The sequence below is a fragment of the Alligator sinensis genome, unplaced genomic scaffold (genome assembly GCF_000455745.1).
Source record: "Alligator sinensis unplaced genomic scaffold, ASM45574v1 scaffold872_4, whole genome shotgun sequence".
Classification (NCBI taxonomy): domain Eukaryota; kingdom Metazoa; phylum Chordata; order Crocodylia; family Alligatoridae; genus Alligator; species Alligator sinensis.
The window spans coordinates 272,634-288,628 of record NW_005843044.1 but is presented as its reverse complement, the minus strand read 5'-3'; the positions used below and the strand labels follow the sequence as shown (position 1 = coordinate 288,628).

General features: G+C 51.4%; 1 protein-coding gene across 4 annotated transcripts in view; it reads left to right on the top strand.

Annotated features, from left to right (window-relative positions):
• Positions 1-7,921: 7,921 nt before the first annotated feature.
• Positions 7,922-15,995, top strand: part of AHCYL1 (adenosylhomocysteinase like 1) — a 40,715-nt gene continuing 32,641 nt past the window's right edge. For 2 of the 4 annotated variants that reach the window (XM_025193415.1, XM_025193416.1), the window contains exon 1: positions 7,922-8,029. In XM_025193415.1, coding sequence (XP_025049200.1) covers positions 7,922-8,029 — 108 coding nt within the window. The remainder of the gene's footprint in view (positions 8,030-15,995) is intronic. The other 2 variants (XM_025193417.1, XM_025193418.1) reach the window with 1 other exon arrangement.

Here is a 15,995-nt window from a genome sequence, read left to right as displayed (position 1 = left end):
TCCTGGCTGTAATCTCAGGGCATTCACATCTCTGCAAACAGAGAGCTGAACACTTCCCAGCAGCATTCTGCTCTTGCCAGTAGGCTGATTCGCCACCTCTATGGTTCAAATGATCGTGTCACAATGGCATGCCCCCTATTGTGACACAGAGCACAGTGCCACTGTCATGCTGCACCATGTGACATCAAGTCTTGATGTGACATCATCACATTGCAATGCAGTGATGTCGTGACAAAGTATTACATCCCCACGATGCAGGATGGAAGGTGGTCACATGACAACTCACCATCACAACACGGCTGTGAAACGAAACAAAACACAACGTCTCCTGGTCAAGAGAACAACTTTATGAACCCTATTAAAATAACCATACCCTTCAGACTTGCCTAGCTTTGATATTTGTACAGGCTTGGAAAGCAATTATGCCATAGCATGAGGGCCAAAGGTGTTGTTATACATTGCTGGAACGATCATTAGCTAGATGCTACAGCACGAAACAAACTACTGTTTTTAATCTATTTGGTTATTGAATCTGGATGTATCTGATATAATTTAACAGCCATCAAACAGGACACAGTGACTTGCTAGCACTTCCTCCCTCAAAGGCGGTTAGCAGTTCGCAATGATTGCTACATCAGAACTGCAGTTTGCGGATAGGCACAGCTCTCAGTGCAGGGTGTAAGGCTGAATTGTCAGAAGAGCTCAGTATAAGGGGTTCACATTGGCTGCTGAACACTAAAGGAAAGTTGCCTCTTCAGGTGCTTTATATACAGTTTTTGTCCCAGTATAACCATAGATCTGGGCAGATGCAATGCTGACACTAGTGTAACTGCATTGGGGTTGCAACATCCTGAACTTTGCTTAATCTGCTGGAGAATTAGCTCTGAAAGGTTCAGGGGTAAAGGCATTACTGGGTTAAGTCACACTTGTAGGTGTTGTCTGTCTATGTTCCTCCTGCAGTAGCTGCAAAAGTAGTGGTTCAGTGGAAGGGTTATGGGGTAGAGCAGTGTCCGAGGGAGCAATCGGAGAAGGCTGGGGGGCTAAAGGCATAAACCTGCTCCCATGTTGCCTATCTCTGAAATTCAATAATAGCTACAAGCTGCTGGGATAGTAGCATATCTGTCCATTCCTGTTGCTGAGACAACTTGTGTTATTATACAAAACCTGTGCCATATACACAGTTGTCTGCATATGTCTGTCTGTACCCTGTGTCATTTAAGGATATGTTGTGGTTAATTTTTTGGATCGTGCTGGTACAACTGCTAGTGTGAGTACAGTCAGAGTCCTAGAATAATTGAAAACTCGGGCTGAAAGGGACCTCTGCAGGCCATCTAGTCCAGCCCTCTACTTGAGGTAGGATCATCTCTATCCAAACCACACTAGGCAAGTGTTTGTCTAACTGTTCTTCTGAATTTCGCAAACGCCCCTAACAGCTACCAGCCACAGTGCCCCAAAACACCAGCTATACCCTAATGGGCCACAGATAAAGCAAAGGGCATTAAAGTGCAATGACCTTCCGATGGGCAGCAAGCTCTTTAACATCCTGCTGCATCCCTGGCCTCACACATCTGCCTGGGAGCTCTTTCATCTTCTGTTCTGCGTGAGGTCAAGTGTGACGAGTGTGACGGTCCCTTAAGAAAATGCAGGAGTGTCAAACTCCCTTAGTCCCCGAGGCTGGATCCAGACAGAGGAGTTCCTTGCAGGCTGGATCTGGAAAGTGAGGTGCCTTATGGTATGGATCTGGATCTACCTCCAGGGTGGAGTAAGCAATGATGGTATTAATCACCAAGGATTCCTAGATCACATCCACCATTCTCCCCTCTGCTGCCAATATGCATCCCCAATGGGACTTTGGACTCTGGGATTTGGTAGTAGGCCCCACCCCCAAATTCCTGGTTGTTCCAGGAGCCCCGTGGGCTGGATGACATGGCTCTGTGAGCGAGATCCAGCCCATAGGCTGTATCTGACACCCCTAAGGTATAGCCATGGTTTTCAACCTTTTTTCATTTGCAGACCCCTAAACATTTTTGAGTGGAGGTACAGCCCACTTTGGAAATTTCACGTGGAGGTGCAGACCCCTGTGAATTGTAAGTGCGGGTATTCGCATACTTTTCATTGATCCTAGTCATCTTATGCAGACCTCTTAGACACAAGCTATGGCCCCCCAGGGATCCGTGAACACAAGTTGAAAACCACTGGTATAGCGAGTCATCAAAGGTGGTCATACAAGGAAGCTCGCAGCCCAGGCACCAAGCCATTTCCATAGCTGAGGAAGAAATGCTTTGTAAGGAACAATTTTCCCACTTCTAGCCTGATTTTCTCTTTGCTTCTCTAATGCTGGGTGGACTCTGCAGGGGTTAAACACCTTGCCATCTTTCTTTGCTTCCCTTACCGGCCTTGCAGGGTTGGGATCCTTGTCCTTGGTTGAGCTCCTCCTAAATTTGCCTTTCCGTTGTATCCAGACTGCAGTCAAGATCAGTCTCTACCAGTGGCGCTCTCACTTTCCTTTCACTGGTTCTAGCGTTCTTGTATGGGTGCTGTAGTTTCACCCTGCTCTGTTCAGACCTTCAAGTCAAGCACATTGGCGAATGGTGGTAAAATGCTGTAAGGAGGCCAGCTCAGGTGCTAGAAATAATGCCTGACAGGGGGCTAGGAGAGGGATGGGGATGGATCAGGAGGGTCTGACCAAGGAATATCTGGTGCGACGTTGCCATATGGGACAAAGGTACCATGCAATAGGAGTCTGGCCTGCCCAGCATCCTGTTTTGGACTCTGCTCCATGTCCTTGTATGTCTCCCGTGGTGCCTCCTGCAGGGAGAGGCAGCAGGGAGTCCCTGTGAGTACCTACCCCAGTTCCTGTACTGGGAGGCATGGGACAGTATGGTGGATCCTCTGGGTGCTCCTGCAGCCCAGGCTTCTGCATGGGAATTTCCCATCTTGGCTGGGCCTGTGGATGCGTAACAAAGCCAGGGACACTTGGAAGGACTGTGTGATGCATCTGGGGTGAGAGTACAGCTTCTGTGGTTTATGCTTGAGCCAATCGTATGGAGGTTATATAACGTCAAGTCCCGCTCCATGGCATGCCTTGGAGGGGACGCAGCCACCAGCCCACTGGCTGTTGGGCATGGGGTTGGGATCAGTAGCTAGAGCTGGGGGAGCTCAGTCTGGGTGTCCAGCTGGGCCTGCCCGGTGACACTTATCTTAAAACGGGAGCTTCTCCCACTGTGAGTCTGACCTGCCCCTGTGATGTGCAGGCACTCTGCCCCAAAGCAGTTCCAGGTTTTTGTGTATCAAGAGCTCTGGCCCTTGCAAACATAAAGGGCATGCGTGCATGGTGGGTGCAGGGGACCAGGCTTTGGAGCTGAGGTAGGGAGGCCTCTGTAAAGCAACTGCCACTGCTCAGCCAGCTGCCCCTTCCCCACAGCCTGCTCACTCCCATCCAGTCTCTTTTCAGAATCCCACCCACCTGCTCAGCCCCATTGTCCCGTCCCCCCATAAGGGCTCCAGCCACGGGAGGAGCTGCACAACAACACCTAAGAGGTGCCTGGGATTTGAGGAGGGTCTGGCTGCCTGTTACTCCCCCAGCTGGGGTAGATCCAGCTCCCGGGCTGGATTTGCAGCACTTCTGTGCCTGTCGAAAGCAGGACTGCACCTCCTGGTTTCTCGGCTCAGCCACTCTTTGCCAGGAATATTTGGAAGGCCTCGGCAGCCCCTCCCAGCTCCAGCCAACAAAAGGGATTCAGGCAGCTGCACTTCTGCCAGTTCCCTGCTGGTGCCTCGCAACCAGGGTGTGAACCAGGCCTGACGGCATTAACCCCATTTGTCATGGCAGCTCTCACGCCCGTGGCATGGCTGAGGCCGGTGTGCCCTGACCCTCATGGCTACTGCTCCGTGCCTTTTCCCATCGCCCCCAAAGTTTTGACGTTCCCCCTCCCTCCAGCTCACCTGCTTGCCCTCTCTCTGCTTCCCCCCCACCCCTCCTCCAGACCACTCGGTCTTGCTTTCACTCCTGAAAAAGGGAGAAAGAGAAGTGGGCTCAGGGATGGCAGCACCTGTAAAGGCAGGGATCACTTTACTGTGCACCACTTAAAGGTGCCCTGTGCATCCTTCTCCATTACCTCCTGGGCTGGGCTCTAGGGGTAGCTCTGTTGGCTTTAGTAGGGGGTCAGGAAATAGCTTCTACTGCTGGTTACTCTACCAACTGACTGCCAAGGGGGGTTCTTTGCCCCTTCATCTGAAGCAGCAGCCACTTGAAGGAGGAGGGAGAGTTAGATGGACCACGGCTCTGGTGACTCCTGTGCACTTATATTTGGTAGAGTGCTGCTCTCTCTCCCCCCAAGAAGAGACCAGGAGAGAGGCCTTTGTTTCAGCTGCAAAAGGGACTTTCCATTGAGCAGCGTTTCCAGCTGCAAATGTGCACCAGTGGTGAGTCAGCCTTCCTCTCCCCTTCCCCCTCTAAACAAACAGAAAATCATGGGATTGGCTGAAAATTCATGACGGTTTTAAACAAGAGACTGGGGACTCTTTTCATGGGTTTTCTGCCTTCTGAGCATTGAGGGTCCTATTGTGCGACCCTTCTTTGCAAGCAAAAAGCGAATAAGTTCCTAAAAAAACCAATAAAATCATATCATCCCATGACTCCAGGAGCTGGAGCTTTAATGAAAACCCCAGAGAGTGTGTCACTCATCTGAGTTGGCTATACCAATATTGTGAGGATCCTGTACAGTCTAGAGACCCTGGAGATGCAGGGGATCAGGGCAGGCTGGGCACAAAGCCTGATGCAAAGGATAACCCAGAAGAGAGGGAGCTGTCTGTGACGAGCTGTACGCGCCTTCCTGCCAAAGTTCCTGCGATAACTATCTAGGTAGTCTGTGGTGCACTGGTTCTGAGAACAGAGCTCAGCAAATTTCCTTTGAAGTACCCCTGCGGCTTCACACAGGCTTATGTAGATGGAGATAAGAAGACAGGTGGTTTTTAAAGGAGGGTGGTATAGACACACAATGATTATTGGAAAGAGTACAGGGAGCCTGTGTGTGTGAGGGGTGGAGATGTGGTGTGCATGCGCCCATGCATGACTGGGATTGGGTCTGCTAGAGGTGTCCATGTAACGCAGCTCACCAACACTTAACTGCAGACTTATTGATGGATGATGAAGGACTGAGCATGCTCCTGGCACTCACTTCCTTTATTTGCCCTACATGTGTGCTTGCACATATGATTATGCGTGTGTGTGTATCTATGCAGAGTAAGTGTGTTTGACACATGTATTTGCAGTGTCTATTGCGTGTGTGCACATGTCAGTGGGCACTTAGGGCACATGCGGGGAGGCTGTAGTTGTGCAAGACGCATTTGTGTATGTGCGGGAGGGTTTGGATGTGTAAAGGGTTTTGTGCATGTGTATGCACAAGATGCGTGCCAGTGTTTGTCCCCGTCTGCAGTGCATGTGGGGAGGCATGTGTGCGTGCATGTGTATATGCACAAGATTTTTGTGAGATGTGTAATGTGTGGGGGGTGGGTTGTGTGTGCATGTGTGTGGGGTGTGCATGTGTCCATGTACAAGACGCATCTGGGCACTTGTGTCTGTTACATTCCTACTTCTTCTGGGAGATCTGCATGCTCGTTTGCAGGCATTAACCCTCACACCTTTCTCTGGGGGGATTGTCCAGCTCTTTACCCCTGCTGCACAGGTGATGAAGCAGACTTATCATAACAGCCCTCTCATTCCACCACCCAAAGCAAAAACAACTCCTTTACAGAAAGTTCTGCATCTCTGGGGCCCCAAGTGAGTATCCAAGAAGACACTGCTCCCTCTATTAAGGGTCCTACTTACCCGTGTCTGGGTGGAGCGGCTCGGGAGGAAGAGCTTAGCGAGGGTGGTGGGGGAGCTCAAGGCAAAATGGAGTGGAATTAAAAGGGAAGATGGAGTTTACCAGACCAGATCAGCCCCATCATATGCGTTGACTGGTTTTTCTTTCACCTGGAGCTGTTCATTAGCCTCAAATCCTTCCAGAATCCTACTTTCAGTGACGAGCCAGCCCCAATCTCCCTTAGTGACCTGGTGAATCGCAGGCTACATTTCCTACTGCCCTTAAGAGCTCAGCAGCCCCAGCCTATTCTTCTCTGCAGCCTTGGGCCTCCCTCCCCCTGCAACACCCAGCGGTTTGGCTTCTGCTTGAAGCCCTTTAGGTCCCCCATCGCCCAGCACTGAAGACCTTTCACGCTGCGCCGTAGGAGCTCTGAGTAGTGTTTTTGCTTTTGCAGAACTGAAACCTGACTGATGAAGTTTTTCCAAAACCACCCCCAACCCCAGCACCTGACCCAGGTCCCAGAGCAATGCTGAGGGCTGCTGCAAACGAGGGGTAGCAACAGCAGCACTGCAAGGGAAGCTGAGGGCTGAAGGGACGGTGAATCTCAGCAGCCTGTCGTGGGTCTGGAGGAGGACAACCACTGACACGGGGCTGAGCGCTGGGGAGCGCTCAGCTCAGAAGCAAGACCACATGGATGCAAGACCCTGCGGGGAGAAGCCCACATCCCAGCACAAGGATGGCCAGGGCTGGGGCTGCCCTTGTCCCCAGGCTGCAGCACAGGGGTGTCTGAGCTGCAGCCGACCTGAGCACCCAGGTCTAACCCTGGGGGCCGCGCTCCCCCTGGCGCCCGGCTGGCACTGCCTGACAGCTGGACAGCGAGGAGTGACAGTGCCACCTGGGGGCTGCTTGGGAAGTGCGCCCTTCCCAGCACTGGCATCGCACCCACCCCCCACACCTTATCCCAAGCTGGATGCCATGGGGGCAGGCCTGTTGATCACATAGGGATGGTTGGTCCAAGCCCTCTGCAAACTATACGCCCTCTCAGTTAAAGGGAGGCCACGAGGCCCGATCACTGGGGACAACACGTGGAATTGCTGGGCTGGGAGCGAAGGCCAAAGGTGGATCCCGATGGGGACACAGAGCAGAGGCACGGCCCAGCACCCAGTGCCCTGAACAAGTCCAAGGAGCCTGCAGATGCCACCCATCTTTTAAAAAATTAAAATATAACTATATATATATATATACATACATACATACATTTAGGTATGTATACACATCCTCTATCATAGACTTCCACTGCACCTTTTCTTTTAAAAACTACCTTAAGAAACCCATGCACCTGTTACAAAAACTACACCCACTCCCCTGCGCACCCACCCTCTGCCCTCCCCTAACCCAAGCACAGTCCCTTAGTCCTGGCCCCGATTTGGGGTTTCCCTTCTCAGTTCATTTCCAGTCTTTGTCGCTGTCGATGTCACTTCTACTGCTGCTGATCCTGTTGTCGTCCTCCTCGCCGTCTTTAGGTCCAATTGCATTGCTGTCCCCCTCGTTCTTCCTGTCCACTAACTTTCCCAGGGGGGACTTTGAACAGCCGGTGCCACGTGTCCCTTTTCCAGATGGAGTTGGATGCATCCTCCCGTCCTCTCCCACCGCTTTCCTGCAGATGCCACCCTGAAGCGTGGTGGGAGGATGCTGGGCACGGGCCTTTGCTGGGTTTATCTGCAACCTGCACATCTAGACTGGCATCTCTGGGGGCACGGGGACCCTCCCGTGCCACGAGGGTACGCCACGCTCCTGGCACATAGTTGCCCAGTCTGGCACACTCAGCAGTGTGGGCTCCCAGCCCCAGCATGCTCCTGAATGCCCAGTGCCCACCAGCGCTGCCCCTCCTGCACACAGCCTTGCTGCACGCCCCACTCCTCCCCTCCAGGGGGCGCGCGGCGCTAGCCGGGCTCCGCACCACCTCCCCTTGCCAGCACTTTCCCCTCGCGTCCCTTGCCCGGCCCGTGCGTGCCGACGCTAAGCCGGCCCGTGCGTGCTGACGTATGCCAGCCTAGCCCCGCCCCCTCCCGCGGCGTGCGGCGGCCGCAGTCCGCCTGCAGAGGTCCGGCAGGATGTCGGTGCCGGACGCGGCAGGCGGGGACGAAATGAAGCAGGCCAAGGAGATCGAGGACGCCGAGAAGTTCAACTTCATGGCCACAGTCACCAAGGCGCCCAAAAAGGTACCCCTGGAGGGGGTGGTGGTCTCCCCTCCCCTCCCCTATGTGGGGTTATTTTGGGATTAACCCCTGCTGCCCTCTCCTCCCCCACCAAGGGGGCAGCAAGGGTTTACTCCGGGATAGAGGTGGGGGTGTCTGCCTGCCTTGCCCCGGGACGGCGTGGGTTATCCCGGGATAACGGCACGGTCTGTTTGTAAAGGGCGGGGGGCAGCTGGTTAAGCCAGCGCCGGCGGGGTTGGGGTTGAGTGGGGGGCACCGAGGCTGTGCCAGCCTCATGCTTCGCCCGCTCGCCTTTCGGGCATCTCCTGGCGCCCGGGACGCTTGCTTAACCTGCCTCCGGTTGCTGGGGATTGAGGAGCCGGGGGCTCCCCGAGCGCGGGCGGCGTTGGCTCGGGCCTGGGCGAAGGAGCCCTGCCTGCCGTTCCAGAGGTGCAGCCACAGCTGGAGCGTGGGAGCCAGGCTCCTTCCAGCTGTTCCAGTTTCACCCGAGAGCTGTGAAACCAATGGGAAACCGATGTCGGCGCTGCCCGAGGGATACCTGGCGCTTAGCATCCCCCGGCGGGTGGTGGTAGTGTGGAGAAGGCTCTTTAGACCCGTGCTGGGGATGCTCCTCCGTCAGGCCGAGGGGTTGGTGAGCCCGTAGAGGTATTCGCTTGACATTGCAGGTGTAGGTAGAGGCTGTTTTGCAGCCCAGGCAGGGGGGCGGACTCGATTATCTGTCGAGGGCCCTTCCGACCCTCACATCTATGAATCTGTGCTTGGGTCGTGCTGCTGGCTTGACCTTGCTGCCCAGGATCTCGCTGTAATGCTGCCCCGAGCACTGGAGGGCATGCAGTGAGATGAGCTTTGAGGCTGATAACATAAGTGCCAGCCCTGAAGAATGAATGCTCCAGGCCCACCCAGTGACTGTGAAGAGGGGAGGCATTGGCAACCTCGAAAGCAGCGGCTCTCAACCTTTTCTGTACCAGGACCCATTTGTAAACCTCGATGGCCAGTCCCGAACCGCTGCCCCCAGCCCCTCAGTGTGTGGGGCAGTGGGTGGGTGGAAAAGCCATGGTTGCCCATGTTTTTCTCCTTTTTTTTCAAAGTGTGTTGATCCATTTTTAAAGTTTGTTCACGACCCTTTCGTATATTCTTGTGACTCACTTTTGGGTCGCGACTCACCGGTTGAGAAACGCTGCTCTGAAGCATCCAGTGCTGAGGGTCTGCGGCTTGTCTCGGAGCTCAAGGCATCTTCAGATTGCTTTGTATCAAAATCATAATCGGAAAAAGGTCTTATTACTTTTTGCGACCCTTCTTTATTTTTAATGCAAGGCAGAGTGTCTTGTGCGTCTCCTTTGTGAGCTTCGAAGCTCATCGCCTTTATCTAGAAATTCCAGGAAAATAGCTGAGAGCTTCCTGCTATGGTTTCATCAGAGGAGTGAGGTCCCTAGCAGGTACGGTATTAAAAATGCTGAAATAAACCAAACCTGGCAGGGAAGTTATCAAATCCTTGCCCTGATTGACATCCTCTGGGCAAATGATTCTTTAAGGGGCAGGGTGCATTGAAGATCAGATGGGGGAAGCTGGGAATATCCAGCTGGGTATGAGTGCTTTCTCTTTTGTACTAACTCTTACTGAATAGCTTTTCAAAGGGGAGGCTTATGCTTACGCTTGCTGTGAGCACCAGTGTGCAGTGAAAGTGCTGATAGGAGTGAACATCCCTCCATGTTCATGCAGACGGGTTGCCAGTGTGTTCAGTTTCCCAGGCAAAGCGCCCAAAGGTGGGGACCATTAATGAGGAGGTACTCGGACAGGAGCTAGACTGAGAGAAGAGCTGGTCATGGAAGAAGCAAGCATGCTCCTCGAAACAACCAACTGTGGCAGCCCGAGCAATCCAGCTGGTAGGATCTATATTAGTTCTGCAAACCAGCCTTGAGGATCTCCTGATATATTTTTTTTCCTCTTGTCATTAACTTGGAAAAAGGTTAAAAAGGGAAACAGCAGGAAGTAAGTGATTAAAAGCTTAAACGTGGTAGACTCTGCCTTTAAGTAGAAGCCGGAGAAGCTGAGGTGAAGCGAGATTTTGGCCCTCCATAGCAGTGCGTGGTTGTCTTTGAGACGGGGAAGGGGGCTTAGCTGAGATGCCTGCTTCACTGCAGCCTGGTGGAAATCTTGTCTTGTTGAGCCGAAGGACATCAGTTTTCTTCCCAGTGAAACTGCCACGTTGCAACGTGCAGCTGCATTGTCCAGTTGTCCCTACTGCTATCCTTGGATATTACGTTGGGTGCTTTAGAAACACGGGTGGATCTCCCTACAGCCGTGAAATAGTGAGGAATCCACATGTCCAGGGCAACTGTTCCTGTGAGGGCTCAGGAATCGTCCTGTGTTCTCAAAGGACTGAAATAATCCTCCCTTCCCATCCTATACCCAACAGGGTGCTTGGTGTCGGTGGTTTGAGCTGTTTTCCTTGGGGAATACCAGTGTCCTCATGTCTTAATTGCCCTCTTTACATTCAGTGAACAGGGCTCTTGGGTGCTCTTGTTTATGGAAGATTTTGGTAATGGAGCCATTTTATTTTGAGGTGAGGGTGGTACCTGCTCTTTGATCTGAGTGGGGAAGCGCTCTAAGTGAAGAAGATGAAATGCCCTGAGATGATAAAGTTGGCCAAGGAAGACTTCTTGCTTGGAGAGCCCATGTGATCCCTAACTGCAATGCATACTATTTCCTTAGAGTTTCTGGAGTTGATTGTAACAGCAGCATGCTACTGCAGTGTCCTCCCATACCACCACCATGATGCTTCATGGCCCCCTTGATCTACCTGATCAGGTGGGGACTACTTTTCATCAGGCCGACCAGCAGCCGGTTATTCTTATTCGTGCAACAGAGTGGAGGTGCGAGATGGGCTAAATTCTGTCTTGTGCTTGCTGTTTCAGCCGGCGACGGGAGCTTTGTAGCACGTGCCCAAGGTTTTTACTTCCTTGGTTTGAACGGCAGATAAATGCGATGTTCCCTCCCCCCTTCCCATGGATCCAGCTGCACTGGCTCTGTGGGCTTTGTTGCTTGTGAACCTGCGTAAGATGGCATCAGTGGAATCCCACTGAGGCTGTGTGCTGGAGGTGCCAAGGAGAATACTAATGCACTGCTGCAGCTTTGCTGTGGTACAGAGTCAAAGCTACTGTGTATATGACAGGGGGAGAATGCAGAGAGAGGAAAATGTGGGTGGGGGGTGGGCAAGGGGACACCGGCAGGAATGAAGTTGGAAGGGGTGAGGACTGCCTTAGGATCCGGTTCTCATATGAAGTGGATTGCACTAGAGCAGTGGTTTTTAACCTCTTTTCATTCGCTGGACCCCTTTGGAAATTTCAAATGGAGGTGCTGACTGTAAGTGTGGGTATTCGCATACTTTTGATTAATCATAGTCCATTTTTCATTGACCCCTTCGATGTAGCCTGAGGACCTCCAGGTGTTGAAAACCGCTGCTCTAGACTGTACTCCATGCCTTCCCCAGAGCCTGGTGTCTGCTGCTGATTTTTGAGGTCACTCTCATGAGCCGCTGTCATGCTTCCACGGTGCTGGCTGTAGCCTTGGTGTTGAGTCTGCTCGCTCCCAGTGTGTTAGGTCTCCAGTGGAAGGAGCTTAGTTATGTGCCCTTCTTAGGACAGGCTTGCTACATGCTACACAGTCGTTTTACCCAAGCGCAAGAGGACTGCATGCAGTGGTTCTCAGTGGTTCCAGTGACTCAGGATTATTCCCTCCAGTATTGGATAAAAACCCTAAAACATGTGCCAGTCTCAATATGAATGTGCCGAGTAATGGGGTTTCAGCCATTATCCCATTAGGCTGTCACAATCTATCCTACTAGGCCATCTTATCAAAGAGCTTGTCTGAACTCATTCTGACTTCCCTTTCTTAGTGTGTTCCCAATTCAATCTCCTGGCATCCCCCGTAAATCCTCCCTTGCTTTCACATACTTGGAGATGATTACCGTGTCTCCCACCTCCTCACTTCCTCACTCCCTGCTCAGCCAAATCCTGTGCCTTTAACTGTCATTTTCCTTCCTTATGTAATTCTCTGCAGCCTCCTGGCTCTCTCTGCTGACCTCTCTGGCTCTTGTTTGCCTGGTGACAAGGAGCCTGGGACTCAATGCTGAATTTTAGATGCTCTCTCCCCTTATAGCCAAAGAGGGGAGACTTTATCACCTTCATGTCTGTCCTGAGATGCTTCTCTTGTACAAGGCCAGGAATTACGCTGGCCTTTCTTACCAGTATCTTGCACAGCAGATTCAGGTTTTTTTGCCATCCACCCTTAAGTCTCTTTTGCTGTTGTGGCTTTCCAGGTTTCTATATTTATTGTAGTTCTGTATTTTTGGATTATGTTTTACCATGTGCATTAACTGCACTCTTCTAAATTAAATCTCATTCTCTTAACTTCCTTCTATGTTTGACCTCACAAGGACTCTCTGTTCCTACCAACCAGTATTCACCATCCTTTGGGGTTTAGTATTGCCTAAATGTCATTAAACCTCTTTTTCCAAGTTACCAACAAATAAATCTAAATTGGTCAGGATCTCACCGGTCCCCCGGTACTCCACTCTCAGGTCTGTTTGTTCCCAGGATGCTGTGCAGATCCTTCTACCTATCTTGAGGGGGTGTACAGTTACGTGGGCATGGTAACAGCCTTTGATCCTTTGTAAGGGAGACTTATCCCTGTGCTCTAGTAAGAATACAAGAGGAAGAAGTGATGTCGTCAGCCTGTCTGGTCTGCAAAGATCATGAGAGTACTCTCTAGCTCTGGGTGAGAGGGCTCTTGGCCAACGTGGAGAACCAGAATGATGAGGACCTCGGGCATCTGAGTGACACGTGTTCTTTGGAGTGAGAGGCTATGTATTAAAACCACCGATTGTGTCTGCACGGACTCCTGTGGTCAGAGTTTCCAGCTTGAGGGTGCCTCACCTTCAGGTCCTTGAAGGGCGTTAAAATTCTCCATCGGCTTCCTGGTTCCTAGGACCTGCTCTTGCAGACTTAGTTGGAGTTGTGTTTTTTCATAGCCAGTTCCAGATGAGTAGGATCCTGCAGTTACAACGCCTCTGGAAGCTGCAGGTGTGCCTGTCTGTCCCATCCTTGTTATCTGCAAGGCCCCTTAGAGGCTCCTAGGCTGTTCCTGATGGGAAACCGGTTTAAAAGAAGGTTAAAGAAACACATGTGGTGTTTGTTCCCAAGTATAGGAGATCCACTGATAGCAAGGTTGGTTTATTTAAGAAGGCTGTGTTGCAGAATGGAGCAGGCTAGAACAATTTCTTCATGATCCTGACGGTTCTCTCTTCCCCCATTGCACAAGCTGGAGTCCAGTGGCTGAGTCTACTCTTTCCAAACTGCTCACAGTTGTTCCTCAATGTGTCACTTGGAATCTGCTGTCCAGAGCCAGATGCAATCTGACTACTTCAGACAAGCTGTTGAAGTTTATAGATGTGCATTGTCTGTATGTTCTTGCAGGTAGCGGATCCTGGCTGATGCAGCCCCCCTCAATGGATTTATGAATCATTTTTTGTTAAGCAAAGGTGAGCAGAACTATGTATGGCCTGATTGCAAGTCTCAGAACATTTAATAAAGGACTTGTAAATGGCTCACGATGTAATAGTATATTTACAAAGTTTTCTGTGCATAAGATGTTACGCTTCTGTGCATAAGATGTTACGCTTTTACGATAGGGTTGTTGAGCTTCTTTTAAGCTCTTTGATCAGTTGAGCATCTGTAGAGTCAAAGATGCAATGGCCTGAAGAGAGCAGAGGAGATCATCTAGAAATGCATGATTGTTGCTTTCTAAACCAGGGGTTTAGGGGTAGCATGGGCAACCTGCCAGCAGACCAGGGAGGGCACTGGCAGTACAGCAGCAGATATGGCAGAAAGAGCAGCAAATTGAGCAGGGAGCAGAAGGCACAGCAGCAGATCAGACAGAGGAAGGTGACTGGAGTGGCACTTGAGGCGTATGCGGGGCTAATTGGCTGCCAGAAAGGCTGGCCTTCCTGGTCTAAACTGTCCCAGCTAGATGTCTCTCTAACTTGCACTTAACATTTTCCAGTGCTAGAGGTTTTGCAGCCTCTGGGGCGTCTGTTCCAGTGCTTCCCAGCTGCATTGTTAGTTCTTCCTAATGTCTAACCTGCATCTCTCTTGCTGCACTTCAAGCCTATTACTACTTGTCCTGTCCCCTATAGATGCACAAGGAGAAATTGTTAGAAAACAGGACAGCGATCAACACTTCTTGTATTCAAAGAGTACTCCATAATGGAGAGCAGAAAACCCTTAAAAACCTGTCCCAGAACAGAGGGGTGACCCTGAGTAATTTGGATGGTGAGAAAGTACTAGCTTCATATTTGAGACCAGCATTGGGCTGGTCTGAACTATGCTAACAGTATAGGCTCAGTGGCTCCTCTCAGTCTGTAAACTGTACTTCATGGAGGTTTGCCTATTATCAGCCCATATTTAGTGAAACTTTGGTTAAATGTTTTGAGAGGTGCCCTTTTCCTAAATGTAGCGCAGTATGCCAGAGCTCAGCATTGCTGCTGGGCTGGCGTTGGCGTGTGCTAGTTGAGGAAGTTGAAAGCACTGCGAGGAACCCAAGCCAAACAGAAAAGTGATTTGGGACCTGTCAGGCCGTGGGTGGGGGATTGGATCAGGACTTGGACTGTCATCACAAATTCCCCTTGAAGTGAAGGATGCTTGTGCGCCGGGAACGCAGCTTCTGCCGCTCTGGAGTCTGGTGGGAATTGGCTTGGAGAAAGCAGTACACGGATGTTGCAGCTATTCATGCCGCTCGGGGGCCACCCAGCAGCCCCGTCACATCGGGTCAGTTGAACTGTGCATTTTAATTACCCTTTCTGATCAATACTGTGGCCTTGGTAACGGGCTCATTGCTGCTGCAGAATCTGTTTACTTCAGGTTGGTAACAGCGAGGACTTAGCTGGCCAAGGACACAATGTTCTGATTAGTCAAATAGGCAGTATTGTAAGGCAGGCCGAGTCCTGCGGCCGCCGGGGAGGTGGACAGTGCCCGAGCGCTGCCTGCCAGTCACCTCAAACAACCGGGCAGGTCTCATGGCCCTCCTGGCTTGTAGCAAGGTGATTGTTTAATTCATAAATGCCAGAGGAAGGCTGCAGCTGCGCAGGTCCCTGCCTGTGAATACGGGGGATTTGGCGCTCTCCCAGGCTTTTGGGATGGGGGAAATGATTAGGCTGCCTGAGAGCGTCCTCTACAGCATCTCAAAGCTGACATTAGCTTTTTCCTTTTCTCAAGAGACTAGGACCTGGGTGCTGTGGAAGTGGTGCTACCTGCGTCTGCTTTGAGCAGTTTCCAGCAACGCCCCCCCCACATCAAAACTCAGGATCAAAGCAGCACACATTCTTCTCCGGCACCACAGGGAGAGGATTAATTCCAGGCCGGGCATGTCTGGAATGAGAGCATCTTGCCAGTTCCTATTGGACTTGGAGCTGGTGACTGTATACATAAAGCGTGGCCTCAGTCTTCCTCTTGGTGCACTTATAGGGCCGATGTCTTTTGTCCTACCAGCAATGGGGAGAGGATAAAATGGACACCTGACAACTCCTTCCTCTCCTATTGAAGGGGCCTAACTGACTGAATCATCCCAGCTTGTTGTTTCCAGCAGGTGGGAAATTGCAACACATGGCTGACAGTATGCGGAGGCAAGTCGCTGTATAGGCAGGTTTAGAAGGAGGTGACGTGATGCTCTGTAAGTCTGTAATGGTGTCTTAGTAATAGTCCTAGTCAAATGGCAGTGAACAGACTGGTGGTACTAGAGCTGCTTAAATGAACTACCGGACATCATGACTAATGGCATATGCCTCAAAGGTCTAGCTGCTGACGTGGTTGGACAAATAACTCGATGGCCTGCTACAAGTAGCCTTATGCGTGACTCATAAACTGAGATTGAGTCGCACATAAAGCTCCTCCCCATCCTGAGCAGTTGTGGTTGG